The sequence below is a fragment of the Salmo trutta genome, chromosome 32, assembly GCF_901001165.1.
Source record: "Salmo trutta chromosome 32, fSalTru1.1, whole genome shotgun sequence".
NCBI lineage: Eukaryota > Metazoa > Chordata > Actinopteri > Salmoniformes > Salmonidae > Salmo > Salmo trutta.
The window spans coordinates 27,803,246-27,829,429 of NC_042988.1; the positions used below are offsets into that span (position 1 = coordinate 27,803,246).

The 26,184-nt window shown below is 43.3% G+C and overlaps 2 protein-coding genes across 2 annotated transcripts; one reads left to right on the plus strand and one right to left on the minus strand.

Annotated features, from left to right (window-relative positions):
- The first annotated feature begins 10,363 nt into the window (after window positions 1–10,363).
- Window positions 10,364–18,151, plus strand: LOC115171621 (GDP-L-fucose synthase). The gene is made up of 11 exons (XM_029728597.1): window positions 10,364–10,497; window positions 11,330–11,492; window positions 12,023–12,137; window positions 12,973–13,101; window positions 13,410–13,483; window positions 14,836–14,969; window positions 15,665–15,729; window positions 15,825–15,891; window positions 15,987–16,066; window positions 16,386–16,485; window positions 16,720–18,151. The coding sequence occupies exons 2-11, from the start codon at window positions 11,338–11,340 to the stop codon at window positions 16,773–16,775; spliced, it is 975 nt and encodes a 324-aa protein (XP_029584457.1). The 5' UTR covers window positions 10,364–10,497; window positions 11,330–11,337; the 3' UTR covers window positions 16,776–18,151.
- Window positions 18,152–19,084: 933 nt separating this feature from the next.
- On the minus strand, window positions 19,085–25,900 carry LOC115171619 (general transcription factor IIF subunit 1-like). The gene is made up of 8 exons (XM_029728596.1): window positions 25,671–25,900; window positions 24,024–24,171; window positions 21,426–21,484; window positions 21,227–21,352; window positions 21,024–21,094; window positions 20,415–20,556; window positions 20,074–20,227; window positions 19,085–19,844 (listed from the first exon to the last, which is right to left on the minus strand). Exons 1-8 carry the CDS (start codon window positions 25,846–25,848, stop codon window positions 19,640–19,642), a joined length of 1,083 nt encoding a protein of 360 aa, XP_029584456.1. The 5' UTR covers window positions 25,849–25,900; the 3' UTR covers window positions 19,085–19,639.
- Between the last annotated feature and the right edge of the window lie 284 nt (window positions 25,901–26,184).

Here is a 26,184-nt window from a genome sequence, read left to right on the forward strand (position 1 = left end):
TTCTTGAGTAAGGCAGCTCCAAAATGCAGGTGTTTCAGCCTAGCTCAGTGCTTTCTTTGGTGGTTGGGCAAGCCAGCAGAATATACAGAGCATTGCGTCGTGATTGGCTCAGTGTTCTGTCACTCATGGGGACATTACGTCACCGCCAAGTCTAAGGGGAGACCTCAAAAATTCTAGCCCCTTGGGTGCTGCCATAGAGTTACATTAGAAGTGCCCATCCAAGAATGCTCAAGGTCATTTGCCACAGATAAAATGATGTCAAATCACATTATATCTACAGTAGCTTTGGTTGGACTGATCATGTCAACATCACACTTTCAAACTCTTAGCTAGCAGTCATCATGATGAATCAAGTCAACAATCTACTGGCAAATCCTTTTAATCCTTGTCATATGAAGAGAAATAATGAAGAGAAATTATAGATAAAACATATCGGTGCTCAGCGGCCATTGGACATAAACATTACACAAGTTGGAAATCATTAAATCAATGAGTGGTTTGGAAGGAATCAGTGACAGTGGCTGTGTGGTCCCAAATCTGCGATTTAAGGGGCTCTTTTCCAAATTTAAAATAATAAACATTCAACATTGGCCATGCCATCAATGAAGCACAATTTGTGCCGCGCTCACAACAACTGTTAACTCGGAACTGTGAAAACATGACTTCAGTGAGTTCAAGACAACTGGGAGTTTAGGTTCCGGCAGGTCTTTGCTGTAGTCTACAGAAAATGTTATCTTGGTTAAGTTACAGTATAAGATAAAGGATTCACACGCTGGTATAAATTACTACTAAATGACAGTAGGACACAAAGCGAGTATAAAGGAGACAACAGTTGAGTTATCTTTTCATGATATTACAGCCTGATGTACTCACATCTGTGAATTGAATGCCAATTGCGCTGCTTTCATTTGTCTGGTTTACAGTGAGGGAAAATGTACAGACACATGGCACAGTCCTAGCTAGGCTACTAAAGAGTTGTAGTCTGGCTTCGGTTTTATTAAAGCTTGACAACTAATGACCGAAAAATAAAACCTGCAACAAAACACCATGCAAAGGAGAAACATGCAGGCCTAGTACAGGAACATTGGAGAAGTAGCCTGGCTACCCAATTTACAGAACAAAAATATAAAGAAACGTGTAAAGTGTTTGGTCCCATGTTTCATAAGCTGAAATAAAAGATCCCAGAAATGTTCCATATGCACAAAAAGCTTATTTCTCTCAAATGAAATATGTTTACATCCCTGTTAGTGAGCATTTCTCCTTTGCCAAGATAATCCATCCCACCTGACAGGTGTGGCATATCAAGAAGCTGATTAAATAGTATGATCATTACGCAGTTGCACCTTGTGCTGGTGACAATAAAAGTCCACTCTAATTGTGCAGTTCAATCACAAAACACAACGCCACAGATTTCTCAAGTTTTGAGGGAGCGTTCAATTGGCATGCTGACTGCAGGAATGTCCACCAGAGCTGTTGCCTGGGAATTTAATGTTAATTTCTCTACTATAAGCCACCTCCAAGTCTTTTTAGAGAATTTGGTAGTACGTCCAACCGGCCTCACAACCGCAGACCACGCGTAACCACACCAGACCAGGACCTCAACATCCGGCTTCTTCACCTGCGGGATCGTCTGAGACCCGCCACCCGGAAAGATTTTGAAACTGAGGACTATTTCTGTCTGTAATAAAGCCCTTTAGTGGGGAAAAACATTCTGATTGGCTGGGCCTGGCTTCGCAGTGGGTGGGCCTGGCTCCCAATTGAGTGGTCCTATTCAAAATCAAATCAAACTTTATTTGTCAGATGTGCCGAATACAACATTTACAATGGAAATAGTCCGGGTGGTCATTTGATTAATTGTTCAGCAGTCTGATGGCTTGGGGGTAGAAGCTGTTAAGGAGCCTTTTGGTCTTAGACTTGGTGCTACGGTATCGCTTGCTGTGCGGTAGCATAGAGAACAGTCTTTGACTTGGATGACTGGAGTCTTTCACAATTGTTTGGGCCTTCCTCTGACACTGCCTAGTATTTAGGTCCTGGATGTCAGGAAGCTTGGCCCCAGTGATTTACTGGGCTGTATGCACTACCATCTGTTGCACCTTACGGTCAGATGCCGAGCAGTTGCCATACCAGGCAGTGATGCAACTGGTCAGGATGCTCTCGATGGTGCAGCTGTAGAACTTTTTGAGGATCTGGGAAGCCATGCCAAATCCTTTCAGTCTCCTGAGGAGGAAAAGGTGTTGTCGTTCCCTCTTCACAACTGCCTTGGTGTGTTTGGACCAGGATAGTTTGTTTGGATGATGTGGACACGAAGGAACTTGAAACTCTCGACCCGTTCCACTTTAGCCCCGTCGATTTTAATGGAGGCCTGTTCGGCCCTCCTTTTCCTATAGTCCACGATCAGCTCTTTTATCTTGCTCACATTGAGGGAGAAGTTGTCGTGCCTGCACCATACTGCCAGGTCTCTGACTTCCTCCCTATAGACTGTCTCAACATTGTCCAGGATCCAGTTGCAGAGGGAGGTGTTTAGTCCCAGGGTCCTTAGCTTAGTGATAAGCTTTGTGGGCACTATGGTTTTGAACGTTGAGCTGTAGTTAATGAACAGCATTCTCACATAGGTGTTCCTTTTGCCCAGCTGGGAAAGGGCAGTGTGGAGTGCGATTGAGATTGTGTCATCTGTGGATCTGTTGGGGTGGCATGCAAATTGGAGTGGCTCTGGGGTTTATTGGATGATTGTGTTGATGTGAGCCATGAACTGCCTTTCAAAGCAACCAATGTGTGTGCTACGGGGTGGCAATCATTTATGCAGGTTACCTTCACTTTCTTGGGCACTGGGACTATGGTGGTCTGTTTGAAACATGTAGGTATTACAGACTCGGTCAGGGAGAGGTTGAAAATGTCAGTGAAGACACTTGCCAGTTGGTCCGTGCGTGCTTTGAGTACACGTCCTGGTAATCCGCAAGGCCCCGCGGCTTTGTGAATGTTGACCTATTTAAAGGTCTTGCTCACATCGGCTACGGAGATCGGGATCACACAGTCGTCCGGAACAGCTGGTGCTCTCATGCCTGCTTCGGTGTTGCTTGCCTCGAAGCGAGCATAAAAGGCCTTTAGCTAGTCTGGTAGGCTTGCGTCACTGGGCAGCTCGCGGCTGGGTTTCCCTTTGTAGTCCGTAAAAATGTTCAAGCCCTGCCACATCCGACGAGCGTCTGAGCCGGTGTAGTATTATTCTATGTTAGTCCTGTATTGACGCTTTGCCTGTTTAATGATTCAACTGAGGGTGTCGTGGAATTATTCAGTCAAAAATAATTCTCAAATAACGGAGCATGTTCGTTTAAATAGACTTTTATTACAATATAACAAAAGCCGAGCTGATTCATGAAGTGACTCCCTTTCCAATCTTGGCACAGACTACTTATACATTTTTCCTCCTTACGTCACACTCATAGTGACTCATCCCCTCTGGCATTTAGCCACCATTATCTTATTGCCTTACATTGTTAAGTTTGGTTTCATATTAGGTCATGGAACTCATAGAGCCACAGAAATAGTTCCAAAATGTACCTGTACTCGCCTTAAGCCAGGTTCATGCATCTAGGACCATAGTAATAGTCCTTGGCACTTTACAGAAATAACCATACATGTCATCCTGCTAACTCCTCTGAAAGGGACAACCATTTTCTGGAAAAGACCCAAGAGGTGTAACCATAGCAACAGTACATAGTTGGCCATAACACAGTTACAGGAATAATCAGTCGTGTCCACACCCCAGACAGGTGCATGTCTAATGGTGTCTAATTACCCAGAGCACATATAGAGTGCACTAGTTTTGCTGGCTCCTTCTGAAATAAATAATTGCCACTTATGTACTGAAAAATTGACAATAAGGGCATAGCAGAATTTCTTATAAGTGTCCAGATTAGTGTCCTGCTCCTTGAAAGCGGCAGCTCTAGCCTTTAGCTCGGTGCGGATGTTGCCTGTAATCCATGGTTTCTTGTTGGAAATGTCCGTGTGGTAACTGTGGGGACGACGTCATTGATGCACTTATTGATGAAGTCGGTGACTGAGGTGGTATACTCCTCAATGCCATTGGATGAATCCCAGAACATATTCCAGTCAGTGCTATCAAAACAGTCCTGTAGAATAGCATCCGCGTCATCTGACCACTTCCATATTGAGCGAGTCACTAGTACTTCCTGCTTTAGTTTTTGCTTGTAAGCAGGAATCAGGAGGATAGAATTATGATCAGATTTGCCAAATGGAGGGCAACAGAGAGCTTGGTATGCATCTCTGTGTGTGGAGTAAAGGTGGTCTAGATTTTTTTCCTCTGGTTGCACATGTGACATGCTGGTAGAAATGAGGTAAAACGGATTGAAGTTTGCCTGCATTAAAGTCCGCGGTCACTGGATGAGCATTTTCTTGTTTGCTTATGGCCTTATTCAGCTCGTTGAGTGTGGTCTTAGTGCCAGCATCGGTTTTTGGTGGTAAATAGATGGCTACGAATAATATAGATGAGAACTCTCTTGGTAGATAGTGTGGTCTACAGCTTATCATGAGGTATTCTACCTCAGGCGAGCAACACTTCCAGACTTCTTTAATATTAGAGATTACACACCAGCAGTTACTGACAAATAGACGCACATCCCCGCTCCTTGTCTTAGCAGACGTAGCTGCTTTGCCCTGCCGATGCACGGAGAAGCCAGCCAGCTCTATATTATCCGTGTCGTTGTTCATCCACATCTCGGTGAAACATAAGATATGACAGTTTTTAATGTTCCGTTGGTAGGATAGTCTTAATCGTAGGTCGTCCAGTTTGTTTTTCAATGATTGCATGTTGACCAATAATATGGAGGGTAGTGGTGGTTTATCTACTCTGCCTTTTCTTCATGCTGATGACGAGGATTTGGGGCTTGTCTTGACAAAGCAATATATCCTTCGCGTCAGACTCATTAAAGAAAAATTATTTGTCCATTTTGAGGTGATTAATCGCTGTTCTGATGTCTTAGAAGCTTTTTCCGGTCATAAGAGACAGTAGCAGCAACATTATGTACCACATGAGTTACAAAATAACACAGTTGGTTAGGAGCCCGTAAAACAGCAGCCATCCCCTCCGGCGCCATTATATTTCACAATAATGTGAAATCCATAGATTAGGGCCTAATGAATTTATTTCAATTGACTGATCTCCTTTTATGAACTGTAACTCAGTAAAATTGTTGAAATTGTTGCGTTTATATATATTTTTCAGTATACAAGACATTCTGAGTGCGCCATACAGCAATGCTGCATTCAATTGCACCGGTAATCCATGCAGTGCAAAACATTTCTTTAACATGTTTGTTTTTTTAAAGTTATTAATAAATACTTTTTGATAGGGCTACAGTATATTATGCACATCTGCAAGCATAGTAGCAAAGGCTGGACAAGTATTATTTCTCTTTTTCTTTTTAAATCTTTTGTTTTAATATGTTAAAATGCTATATACAGCATCCTATATACATACAGTAAGTGGACATTAGAAATTATATTTTTTCTAATAAAATAATGGCCAGTTTGGGTTGCAGTTGCATGCAAGTTTTAAAAAAACTAAAAAAACATAACAGACTTTGTCTGACCCGTGAAATCATGGTGTTTTTTCAATAAGCTGATTGAGTTTGACACCTCTGGTAAGTCATTAAATCTGATATCGATCTACCCAATAGAATGTTATGTTGTTGTTTGATACAGTCATTTTCAATGAATGACATGCAATAAAGAGATACATTGAACTAGACCAAAACAATGGAGAAGCCATGGAAATGCATGGGGGAAAGATCCCCGGAGGGAAAGATTCTGAATCTCCTCATTTCCCCCCAGCAAAATGATCCTACACTTAGGCTATTGTTTATATGTGTATATCACACTATGTTGAGGTAAACATCGGAGTATAATGCTTGTATGGATATCAACCCCAATACATGCTCATGTCATTGTCACCAATCAACTGCATTACAGTTAAAAATGACTTTGACTACCACCACCGATTTCTGTATGCTAGCTATGCTACCAGATTATACGAACGGGGTATAGCATTTAGCAGTCACTTCTTCTAAACCTGAAAAGGGACAACTTTTAAATGTTAAGCAGCAAAAACAGCCAAATATATCCAAATGGGACCTTAGTAACCACATTGCGGGCCTTTTACAATACATCAATCATGATGGATTTGACAGATATCCACTTTGTTAGATCAGATTTGTTGAATGTGCACCAATCCAGGATCCTTCTCTACCCCCTACAGTCTGCATTCCATTGACCTCTTTACTGCATCTAACATTCCAACTTGTCTCAGTATTCCTTTGTCAACCTGTGAACATTCTATTGTATAGACTCCCATACAACAAAATATATAAAAGTGTGAAAGGGTATCATATATACATTTGATCAGGGGCTTGTGGGGAACAATTTAATACCATCAAACCTTTGCCACCCAAAAGTGGACACATTTTTCAGCTGGCCCATAGCCTATGTTGAATACAATGCTGCGTCTGTGAAAAAAATATGGAAAAAGAAAGGCATTTTGTTGATTTACTTGAATTGACTTTGAAATTATATGGGTTTATCCTAATCCAAATTTTTAAGCACCCTATATTTTTGTGTCGTGCAACACCAAAAAACACTGCAATAAAGAGTCAACACCATAAATTAACACATTGAGAAAGTCGCTGGAGGAAATAGAACAGGACCCTGTCTTTCAAAGATAATTTGTAAAAATCCAAATAACTTCACATATCTTAATTGTAAAGGGTTTAAACACTATTTCCCATGCTTCTTCAATGAACCATAAACAATTAACAATTAAGGTCTCAGTTATGAAAACTTAGGACACTAAAGAGTCCGTTCTACTGACTCTGAAAAACACCAAAAGAAAGATGCCCAGGGTCCCTGCTCATCTGCATGAACGTGACTTAGGCATGCTGCAAGGAGGCATGAGGACTGCAGATGTGGCCAGGGCAATAAATTGCAATGTCCGTATTGTGAGACCCCTAAGACAGCACTACAGGGAGATAGGACGGACAGCTGATCGTCCTCGCAGTGGCAGACCACGTGTAACAACACCTGCACAGGAACGACACATCCGAACATCACACCTGGGGACAGGTACAGGATGGCAACAACAACTGCCTGAGTTACACCAGGAATGCACAATCCGTCCATCAGTGCTCAGACTGTCCGCAATAGGCTGAGAGAGGCTGGACTGAGGGTTTGTAGGCCTGTTGTAAGGCAGGTCCTCACCAGACATCACCGGCAACAACGTCGCGAATGGGCACAAAACCACCGTCGCTGGACCAGACAAGACTGGCAAAAAGTGCTCTTTACTGACGTGTCGCGGTTTTGTCTCACCAGGGGTGATGGTCGGATTTGCATTTATCATCAAAAGAATGAGCGTTACACCGAGGCCTGTTCTCTGGAGTGGGATCGATTTGGAGGTGGAGGGTCCATCATGGTCTGGGGAAGTGTGTCACAGCATCATCGGACTGAACTTGTTGTCATTGCAGGCAATCTCAACGCTGTGCGTTACAGGGAAGACATCCTCCTCCCTCATGTGGTACCCTTCCTGCAGGCTCATCCTGACATGACCCTCCAGCATGACAATGCCACCAGCCATACTGCTCCTTCTGTGCGTGATTTCCTGCAAGACAGGAAGGTCAGTGTTCTGCCATGGCCAGCAAAGAGCCTGGATCTCAATCCCATTGAGCACGTCTGGGACCTGTTGGATCGGAGGGTGAGGGCTAGGGCCATTCCCCCCAGAAATGTCCGGGAACTTGCAGGTGCCTTGGTGGAAGAGTGGGGTAACATCTCACAGCATGAACTGGCAAATCTGGTGCAGTCCATGAGGAGGAGATGCACTGCAGTGCTTAATGCAGCTGGTGGCCACACCAGATACTGACTGCTACTTTTGATTTTGACCCCTCCCCCCCTTTGTTCAGGGACACATTATTCCATTTCTGTTAGTCACATGTCTGTGGAACTTGTTCAATTTATGTCTCAGTTGTTGAATCTTATGTTCATACAAATATTTACACATGTTAAGTTTGCTGAAAATAAACAGTTGACAGTGAGAGGACATTTCTTTTTTTGCTGAGTTTAGCAGCAGTTTTACGGGCTCCTGAACAATTGTGCTATTTTGTGTTTTTTGGGGGGCTGATCTGTTTTCTTCATAATGTTTCCGCCACTGTTTCCTATGACCGAAAATAGCTTCTGGACCTCAGAACAGCGAACACTCAATTTTGAATTTTACTTCAATGAGTCGGTGGCGAAGGACCTACTGCTCATCCCGAACCAGGCTCAAATCCCAAACACTCGAAAAAGGAACAGGCGATGTTATACAGGCCGGCATGTGGGATACCCGATGAGAATTCGTCGGCAAGTGGATAAACCGCATCTACCATCCGTTCTATTGGCGACCGTGAAATCTCTGAGAATAAACTGGACAAGCTCTGTTCAAGACTATCGTAGCAACATGATCTGAAGAACTGTAATATCCTATGTTCCTCAGAGTAGTGACTAAACACGCACATGGAAAATGTAAATCCAGCTGGTTTTTCTATGCATTGGCAGGACAGAACGGCAGCGTAGGGTAAAATGAAGGGAGGGTTGTGTTTCTCTTCTCTGGCACCAAAGCCTGGTGCCAATCTCTAATATTAAGGAAGTCTCGAGGTTCTGCTCGCCTGAGTTAGAATACCTCAGCTGTAGACAACACTATTTACCACCACAAACCGATGCTGGCACTCCAGCAGGTATATCTCACTGGTCATCCCCAAAGCCAACACCTCCTTTGGCCGCCTTTCCTTCCAGTTCTCTGCTGCCAGACTGGAACGATTTGCAAAAATCTCTGAAGCTGGAGACTTATATTTCCCTCACTAACTTTAAACATCAGCTATCTGAGCAGCTAACTGATCACTGCAGCTGTACATAGTCCATCTGTAAATAGCCCACCCAATCTACCTACCTCATCCCCATATTGTTTTTATTTAATTTTCTGCTCTTTTGCATACCAGTATCTCTACTTGCACATCATCATCTGCTCATCTATCACTCCAGTGTTAATCTGCCAAATTGTAATTTCTTCTCTACTATGGCCTATTTATTGCCTTACCTCCCTTATCTTACCTCATTTGCACACACTGTATATAGACTTTTTATATTGTGTTATTGACTGTATGTTTGTTTATTCCATGTATAACTTTGTGTTGTTGTTTGTGTCGCAATGCTTTGCTTTATCTTGGCCAGGTCGCAGTTGTAAATTAGAACTTGTTCTCAACTAGCCTACCTGGTTAAATAAAGGTGAAATAAAAAAAAAACTGAAGTTATATTAAATTTATAGTGGGGAAAACATTTTTTTTTTCAGCAAACCTACAGTGGAAGTCGGAAGTTTACATACACTTAGGTTGGAGTCATTAAAACTCGTTTTTCAACCTCTCCACAAATGTCTCGTTAACAAACTATAGTTTTGGCAAGTCGGTTAGGACATCTACTTTGTGCATGGCACAAGTAATTTTTCCAACAATTGTTTGCAGACAGATTATTTCACTTATAATTCACCGTATCACAATTCCAGTGGGTCAGAAGTTTACATACACTAAATTGACTGTGCCTTTAAACAGCTTGGAAAACTTCCAGAAAATGATGTCATGGCTTTAGAAGCTCCTGATTGGCTAATTGACATCATTTGAGTCAATTGGAGGTGTAACTGTGGATGTATTTCAAGGCCTACCTTCAAACTCAGTGCTTCTTTGCGTGACATCATTGGAAAATCAAAAGAAATCAGCCAAGACCTCATAAAAAAATTGTCGACCTCCACAAGTCTGGTTCATACCCCTGAAGGTACCACATTCATCTGTACAAACAATAGTGCACAAGTATAAACACCGTGGGACCATGCAGCCATCATACTGCTCAGGAAGGAGACGCGTTCTGTCTCCTAGAGAGGAATGTACTTTGGTGCGAAAAGTGCAAATCAATCCCAGAACAACAGCAAATGACCTTGTGAAGATGCTGGAGGAAGGTACAAAAGTACAGGTACAAAAGTATCTATAACACCATCCCAACCGTGAAGCACGGGGGTGGCAGCATACTGTTGTGGGGGTGCCTTGCTGCAAGAGGGACTGGTGCACTTCACAAATAGATGGCATCATGAGGCAGGAAAATAAAGGTGGATATATTTTAGCAACATCTCAAGACATCAGTCAGGAAGTTAAAGCTTGATCGCAAATGGGTCTTCCAAATGGACAATGATAGTCACCTGTAAGGCTACTACTCTCAGTAGAACCCTTTTTCTCTAAGAGTGTTGCTCACAGGTAGCCTATAAGAGCGACTCCACCTTGCGCCTGCGGCTTTCCTGTTGATTGGTTAGCGTGCAAGACAAGACAGAGCCTACGCCTCATTCCTGTACTCGAGTGATCAGAAATAGGATCTAATACCGACTTTATTCTAGAAGGAAAATTCTAACGAATCATTTTACAGGTTTGAATTCATACATTTAACTTTGTGTTGATAAGATACATGCAAAATAACACGAGGGTCTTGCCGAGTTAAAAATGTGACTGATTATAATTCAAGATAGCTCACGTAAACTATACGGATTAATATGTTTTGCCTTTATAAATGTTTGTCCTATATGTACAGGCCTTTTGGTTGAATGAATGGGTGCGTTTGACTTCAACATAGACATTTTCTTTCGACAAACTTTTAGCCTACTCTTGATTGTGTTGCTAAAATAATGTCAGTGTTGTAGCCTATATGATCATCTGATGTTGTAATATACTATTGTGTAATATAGGCCTAATGAGACCAACCGTTATTTCGATTAAACACATATTGTTAATTTTAAAATTAAATACTGTGGCTGTTGGTATTGGCGTAAGCTATTTGTCCTTTTGCTAAAATTAACATGATCATAATGCAATTCACTCCCGTTTTGGACTCTTGAGCTTAATATTTAATATGACAAATTTAATTTATTTCAAAAGACAAAAGTCAATAAATGTAGATAGGAAATAAATACAATAAAGTAGCCTCCATGATTAAACAAATAGGCTACAACGAAATTGTAAATGAAACGAAAAGTGTGTTAATGCCTTTCAACTTGCGTTTGATGTTGTATAGCATATATTTGATTAATTCCTTATTAGCCTAAATGTAAAAAAAAATCATAATTATTACGTTGTAAAGTAGGCTATAAATAGGGCCATGATCACACTGTCATTCAAATCAGCCTACTTTGTTTAGGGCTTCAGCGTAATAACTGTATGTGAATATCACAACCGAAAAATTAAAGTTAGCATTATTTGATCAGAGTGAGAGATGGATTCGCAGACTAAGGCTGAGCCGATGCGCGTGCTCGTCACGGGCGGATCCGGATTGGTCGGGAAGGCCATCGAGCACGTGGTGAAACAAGAAGGCGGCTGTCTCGAGGGCGAGCAGTGGACCTTCCTGTCCTCCAAAGAGGCCAACCTCGTGTAAGTTATGTCACATGAACTTCATATTCTCAGCAGAGCTGGTCTGAGGCTTGGTCGTTGCAGATAAAAATGGCCTAGCCTATATACAAGAGATGCCATAATCCCATATTCTCCATGCCCGAGAAACACCAGCATGTATGTTCTACATAACATATTTCTATAGAAAATGTATGTCATGTTGCACTGTATGAAATCCTGTTATGACCCTTTACATCTGGGGCTGGTTTTGTGGTTCCAACAGGAACGAAATAGATTAAATAAATCCCCCAAATAAGTTCACTCATGGAAAAATAATTATATTCTATTCTTTGCTATTCTATTATTTGATATTATTTTATATAGATATATAGATTGATGGATAGATAGATAGATACAGTATATAGATAGAGTTTCTATATAGTTCCTGTTGGAACCACATTAAATGTTTAGCTACTTACATTCGTGCATGCATACTTGTACTCCATAATGAGATTGATGTGTTTCCCATTAAATGGGATGGTGATGATGATGATGATGAGTTGTTCTGCCAGAGATCTACAACAGACAATAGCAGTGTTTGAGAAGTATCGGCCCACCCATGTCATCCACCTGGCTGCCAAGGTGGGAGGACTCTATCTTCACATGAAGGAGAACCTACACTTTCTGGTGAGCTTACCTAACTACCCAGTTTGTTTCAATACCTAGGCTATACGTTTCTGTCCTAAAGTACATTTGTTCAATCAGGGATGGGACCAGAAATTCGGAACGGGCATTTCTAACTCACTGGCCCATTTTTTTGCCTGGCGGCTCCAATTGTTAACCAAATAATGATCTTTGTGTACAAAACCCCCAGTTTACACAGGCTGATGGGCTGAAGATGGAACCAGCCCATCTGACATTTTGCCTGAACTGCCTAAAGGCCAGTCCGTGAAATGGTTTGTCTTATCTAGCTACCGGTTGAATGCACCGACTGGAAGCAGCTCTGGAAAAGATCTTCTGCTGAATGACCTAAATAGAAATGTCCATGTTCGCCTGGCCGGGCAACTAGACTGAAATTCAATTGAATTTATCAAAACGAAGTTTACACAGTGACTTTGTTGGCAAATGTATTAATCTTAATTCCAAAAGGGTATTAATCCATCAATTTATTATTACATTTTTTATTTAATTCTTTGTTTAACTAGGCAAGTCAGTTAAGAACAAATACATATTTACAATGACGGACTACAGCGTAATAACATTTTGTGATTATCACAACTGAAAAATAAAAGTTTGCATTGTTTGAGTGAGAGATGGATTCGCAGACAAAGGCTGAGCTGATGTGCGTGCTCATCACGGGCTGAGGAGTGAGGAGTGTTTATAGGGGTGAGGAGTGTTTACAGGGGAGCTTCTTATCACTGTCTCCAAATGCATTCTTTGAATTTGTGTAAAAACAAGTTATTGTGTAAAGTCGCAATACAGGTTTTACTTGAATTGAGACAACGGTGTTTTGCCTTAACAGAGGGACAACCTTCGCATCAATGACAATGTGCTGCAGACGTCTCACGAAAGGGGCGTCACCAAGGTGGTGTCCTGTCTGTCAAGCTGCATCTTTCCTGACAAGACCACATACCCTATCGATGAGAGCATGGTTAGTTTAATAACAACCAGTAAGACCATATCAATGAGAGCATGTTGTGTTTAACCTTAATACTAAAATACTATGGTGGCATCAAATGGCACCCAATTCCCTATGTAGTGCATTATTTTTAACCAGAGCCCTAATGACCTTGGTCAAAAGTAGGAGTTCAACAGTATAAAGTGCCATTTGGGACTCAACCTAGTATGTGCCCAGTGACAGTAGAACTACTCTATGTTTGGGAACCTCTTGCCCTCCAAACTGTGATGTTTAATAAAAGCTGGTGTATGATCACTCATGCTTTCTTCCCCTTCCCACAGATCCACAATGGGCCTCCACACAACTCGAACTTTGGCTACTCCCATGCCAAAAGAATGATTGATATTCAGAACAGGTGAGCTGGTGACTAAACTGTTACCTGTGCAGGTACATTAGCACACATTTGAAAGACCCACTCCAGCCTCCCTGGCACCTCATTTATCACCTGATGAACTTAACAAAAGATGCATTTCAGTAGCTGGTGCAGGTCCCTCATTACATGGCACAGCCCAGCTAGCACATAATGTTCTGAGAACCATATGTTTCTTATGTGGGAATTTTAGTACTTTAGCATAACATTTCCTACAGGTTTCCTCGTGGTTCTATTTAAAGTGATGTTCTCAATTTGTTCAGAGAACATTAAGAAACAACGTTATTATGTGGGAATTTCAGTACTTCAGCGTAACGTTTCCTCATGGTTCTATTTAGTAATATTCTCAGAACATTAAGAAAACATTCCATTAAAACCACAAGTGCGTTCTAAAAATGTTATTTATTAACATATACATTCCGTTCTCAGCGTCAACAAAACTCTCTCTATCCTCTATCTTGTTAAGTGAGTTCAGGAAGTGGCCTCACCCACTAACTGGCCACACCTGATCTTTATGAGTGCTTGTTTCCATTGAAATGGGGTCTGTTTGAATAGACTAAAATACACAGCTTTGTATAAGTTCCAAAACATGCCATGCTAGCTCCAACCTGGTGGTGCAGTGGACTGATTCCATGGATAGCAAACATAAGATCGTAGGTTCAAATCTTATAGGCTCCGTGTGACAATAAAAAAGGGATGTGTTTGCATGATTAATGCCTAAGCAATTTCATTTCCATGTGTCCCATCTGTGCTTGGTGTTCAAAACAGTTAACCTAAGCTAGCAGTGTTATTAAAAGTCTTATTGAAACATGTTCTCAGAACGTTATTCAATTACCTTCAAATAACCTATAATTTCATTATCAGAACATTAATAAAACCTCCCAGGAAAACTTTCAGCGAATCATTGTAAAATGTTCTCAGAACGTCCCTGCAACCAAAAAAAGAATGTTCTCAGAATGTAAATAAAGTCAGTTTCACCAGTCAGGAAACTTAGGAAACTTGTTCCCAGAACCAATAGGGAAACCAAAAACATATGTTCCCACAACTTCCAAGGAACCTCTATTGCTCTGCTATTGTTCTGGGAAGCAAGAGGGAAGGCCGATGACATCGGTATGCATCCATCAGACCAACCCCTTGAATTGCCAACTCCTTGAATTTCACCATTGTGTCAACAAAAAACCCACTATTTTGCCCCCCCCCAAAAATTCTACCGTTAAGGGTTTGTACCTTTTACTGTATGTATACTTAGAATATTGTTTAATAAAATAGCTGGAGTGGGTCATTAATGTTCTAACAACAACATGATTGTGTGTGTGTGTGGACTTGATTGACAACAGGGGATACTTTGCGCAGCATGGGCGTCGCTACACCGCCGTAATCCCGACTAACGTGTATGGTCCCTATGACAACTTCAACTTTGAAAATGGTCACGTGCTCTCGGCACTCATGCATAAGACATATGCTGCTAAAAGTAAGTAACACACACACACACATACACACACACAAACACAAACACAGAGAGGACACCTACAGCAGCGGATGTCACAGGAAGACCAAAAAGATCATCAAGGACATCAACCACCCAAGCCACTGCCTGTTCACCCCGCTATCATCCAGAAGGTGAGGTCAGTACAGGTGCATCAAAGCTGGAACCGAGAGACTGAAAAACAGCTTCCATCTCAAGGCCATCAGACTGTTAAACAGCCATCACTAACATAGAGAGGCTGCTGCCAACATACAGACTCAAATCTCTGGCCACTTTAATAAATGTACTTAATAAAGGTATCACTAGTCACTTTAAATGACGCCACTTTAATAATGTTTACATATCCTACATTACTCATCTCATATGTATATACTGTATTCTATACCATCTACTGCATCTTGCCTATGCCGCACGGCCATCGCTCATCCATATATTTATATGTACATATTCTTATTCATCCCTTTACATTTGTGTGCATAAGGTGGTTGTTGTGAATTTGTTAACTTGCTAGATATTACTGCACTGTCAGAACAAGAAGCACAAGCATTTCGCTACACTTGCATTAACATCTGCTAACCATGTGCATGTGACTGATTTGACAGACAGACAGACAGACAGACAGACAGACAGAGAGACACACACACACACACACTTACTCCTTTCTACTCTCCTTCTAACAGAGGAGGGAGCCCCGCTACAGGTGTGGGGCTCCGGAACACCCAGGAGACAATTCATCTACTCTCTGGTATGTTTAGTGAATTAATCTCTCTCTCTCTCTCTCTCTGTGTGTGTGTCAGATATGTGTGTGTATACATTAAATCTGTGTGTGTGTTTTCTCAGGATGTAGCACGTCTGTTCCTCTGGGTGCTGCGGGAGTATGATGAGATTGACCCCATCATTCTCTCTGGTGAGTCCAACATGGTGTGTGTGGGTGATCAGTCAATGTGCGTGTGTGTACCGTATGTAACTGGACCAAGCTCCTTTGTCACTTGTCTCTCACAGTGGGGGAGGAGGAGGAGCTCCCCATCAAGGACGCCGTAGAGATGATTGCAGATGCCCTGGACTTTAAAGGTCAAATTGTTGTATCCTTCCACAGGCTGTGTACACCTGATAGGAGTTGCCCCTAGGCACAGATCTAGGATCAGTGTATCTTCCCCAATTCCTTACCTTAACCATTATTCAAATTTGATCTTAGATCAGTGTCTAGAACCAATCTAGTAGAATCCTTAGTACAACACCAGCAACCACATCTAGAGGTTCATTACACCTGTTGGACTGAAAGACGTACAGATGTAGTACATTAAAAGCCCACTCGGACTGGCTACCACTCATATCCATTGCACTGTAATTATGTCATCTCCCTGAGCTTTGCCTTTTGTGGCCCTTGACCTATGACATCAGTTCGACACCAGCAAGTCAGACGGTCAGATGAAGAAGACGGCCAGCAACGCCAAGCTGCGACGCTACCTCCCTGACTTCACCTTCACGCCGCTCTCTGAAGGTCAGAGATCCAAATATTGAGGGTTGTATTTTCTGTCCAGAAAACAACTCAATATTGTAGTTGGAATTAGTTGCCTTGTAAATAACACAGACGCATTACAGCATGATATTTGATACCAATCTGGTTATTGGTCATTTTATGATTGTGATGAAAGGAACATTCACAGCGATTAAACCACTCTTCCAAAATGCACAGTATCCATAGATGACTGACTGTGTCTCTCCTCCCCTACAGGTATCAAGAAGACCTGTGATTGGTTCGTGAACAACTACGACATAGCCCGAACATGAAGACCAATGAAGATCGAGGCATGAATATTGTTTAATGAAAAAGACGAGGGCTATGTCCCGTTACTACAACTGTGCCTTCCTAGTCTTGTGTCCTTGCCTTCATGTCAACTGATAAGTGAAAGTTCTGGATAGGTTTCACCATATGGCCAGTTAAGTTCTGTCAGATCAGTGGGCATGAAGTAAAGGCACACAGCACTCACAATTTCTGCACTCACAATACCCCACCTTGCTGTTCTCCCCAGAACTGTCTGGAAACCATTTTGGATCCTTTCTCCTCTATTTGCACCATTGATGTCAGGGATTGACATTAAGGTTAGAAAGGCTCTTGCCCATCAGACAGCAGTATTTTTTTGTTGGTTGCCTGATGATTACTGTCACTTGACAGAAAATGTTAAAGTAATTGTTTACAAGCAAAATGGTCACTTAAAGGGATACTTTGTGATTTTGGCAATGAGGCCCATTATCTACTTCCCCAGAGTCTGTTGAACTCCTGGATACCATTTTTATGTCTCTATGTCCAGTATGAAGGAACTTAGAGGTAGTTTTGTGAGCCAATGCTAACTAGTGTTAGCACAATGACTGGAAGTCTATGGGTATCTGCTAGCATGCTAGGAAGCAGAAAAATCTGTTTGGATACGTAACTTTTGCAGCACATGAGACCCTTCTGCAACCTGGTTGTAAGCATACCGGCTCTGGGAGAGTTAGATTTAGACGCACAGCTCACAACCGAGAGCAATAGGATATAGTATTGTCTGGCGCTCTGCTCGCCCTGACCAAAAGTTATACTTCCTGTGTAGCAGGACCAAAACAATGTAAGTGTAGCCCCTATGTTAGGCTACTGAAATTCAGTTTAAAAAAATCCCCTGCCTAATGGGGCAACCACAGAGCAAGAGCAAGTTCAACTTGTCTGGATGCCATATATTGTCCGTCTTTCACTTAAACAATGGGGAGGAACCAGGAAAATCACCTGGGGAAACCTCAGAGCAGGTTCAACTTGCCCGACTGCTCAGTTCAATTGCTCCAGGCAATAGGGCAACCCTTAAGGTCAATCCCTGATTATGTCCACCATTACGTGTCCTTCCCTGATGGTGGCTGAACTGGTCCAGCCACCTGATCACCTACAGTATGACTACCAGTTACTATGAGCAATACTGCAGGCTCATGTGTTTACACTCAAATACGTCACATTATTTTAATTTTAATATCTAAAATATCTAGTTGAAGTGTATGATCTATTTCTGATTGAATATTGACAAAAATATGAACAGACTTTTTCTTGATTTAAGAATGTGTCAGTCGTTGAGAGTGATGCTGTATGACATGTTTTCTCACTACAAAACAAGTATAAGCCTAAAGTAAAGTAGCCTGGATCTAAACTTTGGAGCCAACTGTTTCTCATCATTCACTGGCCTCGGTCGTCACTGCAGATCCTAATAGGGGTTTGTATTACAAGAAGATAGACACCCCATGTGATTTATCTGGGATGAACATAAACTAGAATAGGCCAACCTATGTAGAGCCATCAGACACTGTAATATAAAGTCAACTTCTTGAAGAATCTTGAGAATTAGGACATCTCTGTTGCTCCACCTCACTGTAAAAAATTAAATCTATAAATTGTAGAAACAGGACAGGAAGAAGCAGGTTTTTAGGGGTCACACGACAGTTTCAAATGTCAACGTTTGATGATAACACTGAGGAAGCCAAGATCATTTGGGATCTGCCAGTAATCGCTCCATTAATAAATGGTCAGATGTGTCATCAGTATATTTTACTCTACTTGGCACATCTTAAAGTCATTTTCCTCAGGAGAGGAAGAAGCAGGTGTAACATTAATAAGCCTGTCGTGTCATGCTGAATAATGATGAATGACTTCTGCTGAACATGGTTTCTCTACTACACAACCACTTCTCCATGGCATGAAGAAGTACAGGCCAACAGTAGACTGTCATTGAAGTACACACTACTCTTATCCAAGTAAGTACATACACAACAGTTGCTGCAAAGTAGATTGGCTAGCACTGTAGACTTCTGGCAGAACCTCAAAGAATGTTATTGAAAAGCCTTAACATTTACATCATTTAGCAGACGCTCTTATCCAGAGCGACTTACAGTAGTGAATGCATACATTTCATACATTTTTTTTTTTTCTGTGCTGGCCCCCCGTGGGAATCGAACCCACAACCCTGGTGTTGCAAACACCATGCTCTACCAACTGAGCTACAGGGAAGGCTAGATGTATGACATCGTTGTCCAGTGTTCTGCTTCTAATTATGCAAACCAACCAGAAACATGACAAGGAGACCAGCCACGGCAACAGCAGGGTTTTTATTACAAATGAAAATAAACAAAAAAGACAATTCTAAAATGAGAAACAGAGGCCTGGGAAGATACGGCAATTCGTACAAAATAACCCACACTTGTCTTGCTGAATCCAGTTGTTTGTGGTGGGAGGTGAGTCGGCAGGCAAGATCTACACAGAATGTTTTCATTGATACCTTCACATCTGCCTAATTCATTGATAAACCTATATCTTGTAAGTTGTTTGACCTGAAAGGACTGCCACAGGTACAGTTGACTTCAAACCATTTCTAGAGACAGATATTGAAGCTAGTTTACACCGCATCTCAAATCACAGCTGCGTAACGCTTTTCTTTCTACCTTATTCCACTCTCTTCCTCTTCTAGCCTTCCTCTTCCAAGGACCCTGTTCTATCCTTCTCCTCCTTCCGCTGCTCAATCAATGAGAAGCATCTCATCCTCTCCTCCTCCCTCCCTGGGTCGTGTTCATTAGGCACCAAAGGGACTGAAAGAGGAACTCATTTTCCATTTTAAAACGCATGCCCTAATGAACACGAGCCCGGTTTACTCGGTGAGGTAGAAGTGCATCTTGTCGTTGACGTTCTTCCTCTCGGGGTTGAGGCGTTTGAGGATCTGGGCCAGGACGTTGACCGTCTGCTCGCTGCTCAGGCCAGTCCTCTTGGTCTGGAACTTCTTCAGCAGGTCCTTGGTGGTCATGGGCTTCCGGATCAGGTAGCGGCGCACCGCCTCCTCCGTCAGCTGAACGTCACTGTGGAGAGGGAGGATGGAGAGTGGGACAAAAAACCAGGGGGAGGGTGTGTGGTGGGGAGAGAAAGTGGGTGATAGAGAGGGGAGAGAATAAGAAGACAGACAGTGCGTGTGGGAGAGGACAGAGAAAAGAGGAGAGAGAGAGAAAGAACGAGTGTCTGTGTGAGCTAGAGAGAGGGTAAGGGTGAGAAAAGTGAACAAACAGGAGAGATTGAAGAGGAGGAATATACCTGGAACTGGGGGTTGATTTGCCTGAGGGGGGCTGTGGCGTGCTCTTCCCTGAGGGGGCAGGACTCTGGGTGGTGACAGCCGTACTGCTGGACTCCATCTTCAGCCTCTTGGCAGCTGGAGACTCAGAGCTACCACCCACCACCTGTCTCTTACCTGTGAGGGGAGGGAGGGAGCAAGGTGATGGAGACAGTTTTAGCATGCAGTGCTGAGGTCACACATAGCCTTAAGGTAGCACAAACAAAATAAGACTTTCAAATTCTGTGAATATGTAAATATAAATGAAAACATTACAAATATAAATATCTATTTCTCATCTGTGAAAATGTGTGTGTGAGTGTACCTTGCTCCAGTTTGCTAGCGGCGGCTCGGAGTGTGTTGGAGGTGGAGGCGGAGTCTATGGACGGTGTTCCAGGACGACTGCCAGTCCTGGAGCTGCCTCCAGAGCCACGCCCACCACCGCGCTTAGGAGGAGTACGCTTCTTCTGGGGGGGGGGGGGGGGGGGGGGGGGGGGTAGTGAGGAAATGGGGACCGTCAAGAGCAAAGTCCACGAGAGCCACTCTCAACCTCTCAAATCCAGACCAAGAAAGAGCCAGTGTTAGCAGACCATTACCACACCAAGACCAGTTGAAATGTGGAAAACCAAGACAGAGGCCTGTTTTTGTGCCCACACTGCTGCCACACTAGGGAAGCAAGATACCCTGGAAATTGTCACCCCTTTTGTGCCACATAGAAACTACAAAATATGGTATCAGGTTCATCAACTACCAGTCTTGTTCAAGACTTTTAGAAAAGCCCCAGATCTTGGGCACCGTAACCCAGATCAAGAACCCGATATCAAGACTCCATCTCTGCGAGAAAGAGAGAAAGTGGGGTTGACATTGAACAGTGGCACTACAAAAGGGACCACACACAAAGTAACACTCTCACACACACACACACACACACCACCATGAAGAGAGCGGAGGCTGCCTCTCCATCGATGTCGCTGTCCTCCGAGGTGTCCGACTCACCGCTGCTGTCTGAAACACACACAACATTATCACATCATAGCCCCCTTCAACAAAAACAGTATATTTCCGTGGGTTCAAGTCTTGCCACTTCCCTGTGATACCCGATCAGTAAAGATTCTAAAGAAGAAGAAAAACTGCTACCTCTCTTCTTCTTCGTCTGGACTGGGGTCTTCTTCCCTTCCTCTTCCTCCTCCTCCTCTTTCCCCTCTTCCTCGTTCTGTTTCTCCTCCTCGCTCTCTTCCTCACTCTCCGATGCCTCGTCGATTCCTGTGAACAGAGTTAAAGTTCTTAGAATTCACACACTTGAACACGTATTGTTGCCATGGGGGTGCCCTCTGACCTTTGGGAACGGCCTCTTTATTGGACTTGGCCTTCTCTTCGCCGGCCTCTTCCTCTGAACTGCAGGATCAAGGGAGTAAGGAGCGAGAGAGCGAGGAAGGGATGAAAGAGAGAAACAGATGTGAGAAAATAAATGAGAGGTTGCAGGAAGTGTTTGTGTGTATGGCTCTACAAGTGTCTCTGGTGTGTGACCCTACAGTTGTCAATAGAAGTTCTGGTGTACAGTGCATTCAGAAAGTATTCAGACCCCTTGACTTTCCCCACATTTTGTTACGTTACAGTCTTATTCTAAAATGGATCAAAAGGGGTGATTAAATAGTTTCCCCCCCTCATTAATCTACACAATACCCCATAATGACAAAGCAAAAACAGTTTTTTAGAAATTTCATAAAATAACTGAAATATCACATTTACATATGTATTCAGATCCTTTACTCAGTACATTGTTGAAGCACCTTTGGCAGCGATTACAGCCTCAAGTCTTCTTGGGTATGATGCTACAACACCTGTATTTGGGGAGTTTCCAATTCTTCTCTGCAGATCCTCTCTAGCTCTGTCAGGTTAGATGGGGAGCGTCGCTTCAAAGCTATTTTCAGATCTCTCCAGAGATGATCGATGGGGTTCAAGTCCGGGCTCTGGCTGGGCCACTCAAGGACATTCAGAGACTTGTCCTGAAGCCACTCCTGCGTTGTCTTGGCTGTGTGCTTAGGGTCGTTGTCCAGTTGGAAATTGAACCGTTGCACCAGTCTGAGGTCCTGACCGCTCTGGAGCAGGTTTTCATCAAGGATCTCTGTGCTCAGGTCATCTTTCCCTCAATTCTGACTAGTCTCACAGTCCCTGCCGCTGAAAAACATCCCCACCGCATGATGCTGCCACCACCATGCTTCACTGTAGGGATGATGCCAGGTTTCCTCCAGATGTGACGCTTGGCATTCAGGCCAAAGAGTTTAATCTTGGTTTCATCAGACCAGACAATCTTGTTTCTCATGGTCTGAGAGTCTTTAGGTGCCTTTTGGCAAACTCCAAGCGGCCTGTCATGTGCCTTTTACTGAGGAGTGGCTTCCGCCTGGCTACTCTACCATAAAGGCCTGATTGGTGGAGTGCTGCAGAGATGGTTGTCATTCAGGAAGTCTTGGTGGTTCCAAACTTCTTCCATTTAAGAATGATGCAGGTCACTGGGAACATTCAATGCCTCAGACATTTTTTGGTACCCTTACCCAGATTTGTGCCTCGACACAATCCTGTCTCGAAGCTCTACGTACAATTCCTTCAATCTCATGGCTTGGTTTTTGCTCTGACATGCTCCGTCAACTGTGGGACCTTATATAGACAGGTGTGTGCCTTTCCAAATCATGTCCAATCAATTGAATTTACCATAGGTGGACTCCAATCAAGTTGTAGAAACATCTCAAGGATGAACATCTCTGGAGACCTGAAAACAGCTGTGAAGCGACGCTCCCCATCCAACCTGACAGAGCTTGAGAGGCTCCTGAGTGGCGCAGCGGTCTAAGGCACTGCATCTCTGTGCTAGAGGCATTACTACAGACCCTGGTTCGGTTCCAGGCTGTATCACAACCGGCCGTGATTGGGAGTCCCATAGGGCGGCGCACAATTGGCCCAGCGTCGTCCGGGTTTGGCAGGAGTAATCATTGTAAATAAGAATTTGTTCTTAACTGACTTGACTGGTTAAATAAAATGATCAATGGAAACAGGATGCACCTGAGCTCAATTTTGAGTTTCATAGCAAAAGGGTCTGAATACTAAGTATTTCAGTTTTTTATATTTAATAATTTAGCAAAACATTTCTAAAAAACTTTCCGCTTTGTCATTATGGGGTATTGTCTGTAGACTGATGAGGATTTTTTTTAACTTAATTAATCCATTTTAGAATAAGGCTGTAACGTAACAAAATGTGGAAAAAGTCAAGGGGTCTGAATACTTTCCGAATGCACTGTATGTGTGTGTGTGTGTGTGTGTATATCTGTGTGTGGGTGGGTATCTGTGAGTCTGTGTGTGGGTATCTGTGAGTCTGTGTGTGGGTGGGTGGGTGGGTATCTGTGAGTCTGTGTGTGGGTGGGTGGGTGGGTATCTGTGAGTCTGTGTGTGGGTGGGTGGGTGGGTATCTGTGAGTCTGTGTGTGGGTGGATATCTGTGAGTCTGTGTGTGGGTGGATATCTGTGAGTCTGTGTGTGGGTGGATATCTGTGAGTCTGTGTGTGGGTGGATATCTGTGAGTCTGTGTGGGTGGATATCTGTGAGTCTGTGTGGGTGGATATCTGTGAGTCTGTGTGTGGGTGGATATCTGTGAGTCTGTGTGTGGGTGGATATCTGTGAGTCTGTGTGTGGGTGGATATCTGTGAGTCTGTGTGTGGGTGGATATCTGTGAGTCTGTGTGTGGGTGGATATCTGTGAGTCTGTGTGTGGGTGGATAGCTGTGAGTCTGTGTGTGGGTGGATAGCTGTGAGTCTGTGTGTGGATATCTGTGAGTCTGCGTCTGTGAGTCTGTGTGTGGGTATCTGTGAGTCTGTGTGTGGATATCTGTGAGTCTGCGTCTGTGAGTCTGTGTGTGGGTATCTGTGAGTCTGTATTGTGTGTCTCACCTGCTCTCATCTGACATGTAGTCGACCTCCAGGCCCTCAAAGTCTCCATCATCACTGTCCTCATTAGCCTCGCTGTCACTCCCCCTCTTCTTCTTTTTCTTCTTCCCCTTCACATCCCCCTCTTTCTTCTTGGGCTTGCTGTCTCCATCTGAGAGGAAAAGAAGAAGAGAGGGAACGTAAAGAGAGATGCACCTTCTAACAATTCAACAGTTGAACATGTAAAATGTACTGTCCATTATTTGTTAGACATTGAGATGCGTCTTCTGCTAACAGACATTTTACATTTACATTTAAGTCATTTAGCAGACGCTCTTATCCAGAGCGACTTACAAATTGGTGCATTCACCTTATGATATCCAGTGGAACAACCACTTTACAATAGTGCATCTAAATTTTTTAAGGGGGGGGGGGGGTTAGAAGGATTACTTTATCCTATCCCAGGTATTCCTTAAAGAGGTGGGGTTTCAGGTGTCTCCGGAAGGTGGTGATTGACTCCGCTGTCCTGGCGTCGTGAGGGAGCTTGTTCCACCATTGGGGTGCCAGAGAAGCGAACAGTTTTGACTGGGCTGAGCGGGAACTGTGCTTCCGCAGAGGTAGGGTGGCGAGCAGGCCAGAGGTGGATGAACGCAGTGCCCTTGTTTGGGTGTAGGGCCTGATCAGAGCCTGAAGGTACGGAGGTGCCGTTCCCCTCACAGCTCCGTAGGCAAGCACCATGGTCTTGTAGCAGATGCGAGCTTCAAGACCATGGTGGTTCATACACACTGTATACTAGTGATGAGCACCGACATGGATAATCCACGTTGATATCAGTTGCATTTTTTATGTTTAATATTGATATCATATCGCAATATATCAGAAACACTTTGCTGTAGTCTACATGTTGTTTACCCAAATTACAATGTAAAACATTTGTTTAAAAAAATAAATACATTGCATCTGTGTTCATTGTGTATCTGTGAAGTCCAGACAACTAAGGGGTCTGTGGTGGCTTTTCACCATTTGTTTGGTTTCCTCACGTCTTAATCATTGTTAAGAAGAAGTTTGGTCCATATCGGATGTTGGGAACTATATCTATTGAATATTATATGAATCCTAGCAATTGAAATGGCCAATTTGGGTACAATCAACTAGCTTTCAATTTGAGTTCTAATTGTCTTTCAGAAAAAGAATGTTCAAGAAATGCTAATCTAATCTGTTTCTAACTGCAGAAACCGTTTCAGAACAATCTGATTGGTGGGTGTCCAAATCCTCTTTCTTGTACTTTTTGAGGTTGAATGACTCCCATGCCTCTCTTTCTACTCTGCTTTCATTCTCATCCTTACTGGGCTCTCCTCCCTCCCTCCATCCTTCTCTCCACAGAAGCTCCTGTCACTTTTCTCTACTCCGTCCTTGGCTCCATCTCAGTTGATCTTTCTGTGACTCCTCACGTCTCATCTCCTCGCCTCCTTCTCAACTGTATTGGAGGAGAAGGTCCAAATTCCCTCCCCAAAGAACTTAGTCTCCAACGCGTTTTGAGAAGGAGATGAGAGGATGCAACGAATCGAGGAAAGATGAATTGAAAAAAAGCCCAAATCTTCTCACACGCCACTGTTGCTCTTGTCACTTCTTAGCTCTCCTCTCTCCTTACCTTCGTCCTTCTCTCCTTACCTTCTCCTCCGCTGCTGTCACTCTCATCACTGCTCAGCTCCAGGTCATCCTCCAGGTCATGGATGCGCAGGTCCCCTCCTCTTCCTCCCTTCTTCTTTTTCTTCTTCCCCCCCTTCTCGCCCTCCTCGTCGTCATCGTCCGGCCCTCTCTCCTGCTCCCGCAGGCGCCTCTGGAGCATGATGCTGAAGTGGTTCACCACCTTGTTCCTCCTGAGAGGGGGGGAGGAAGTGTGTGTTTGAGAGTCAGCATCACATTTTCTCTCTACTCTCCTACCCCACTACATTCCCCCACCCCTACCCCCTAGTGTTTTGTCATGACGTTGGCCTGTGGGTAAGGTTTATGACCCCCCATAAATACCTTTCTCCCTTCCCTCTCTCTCTGACTCTACTGAAGGACTCTTGAATAGCCTTTGTTAAACATAGAGAGTCTGGGAACATCAAACAAGTGGGGGGAAAGGAACCATATTTCGGTAATAGAACCAGTTTGAAAATATGTGTTGGTACTTCATGAATAT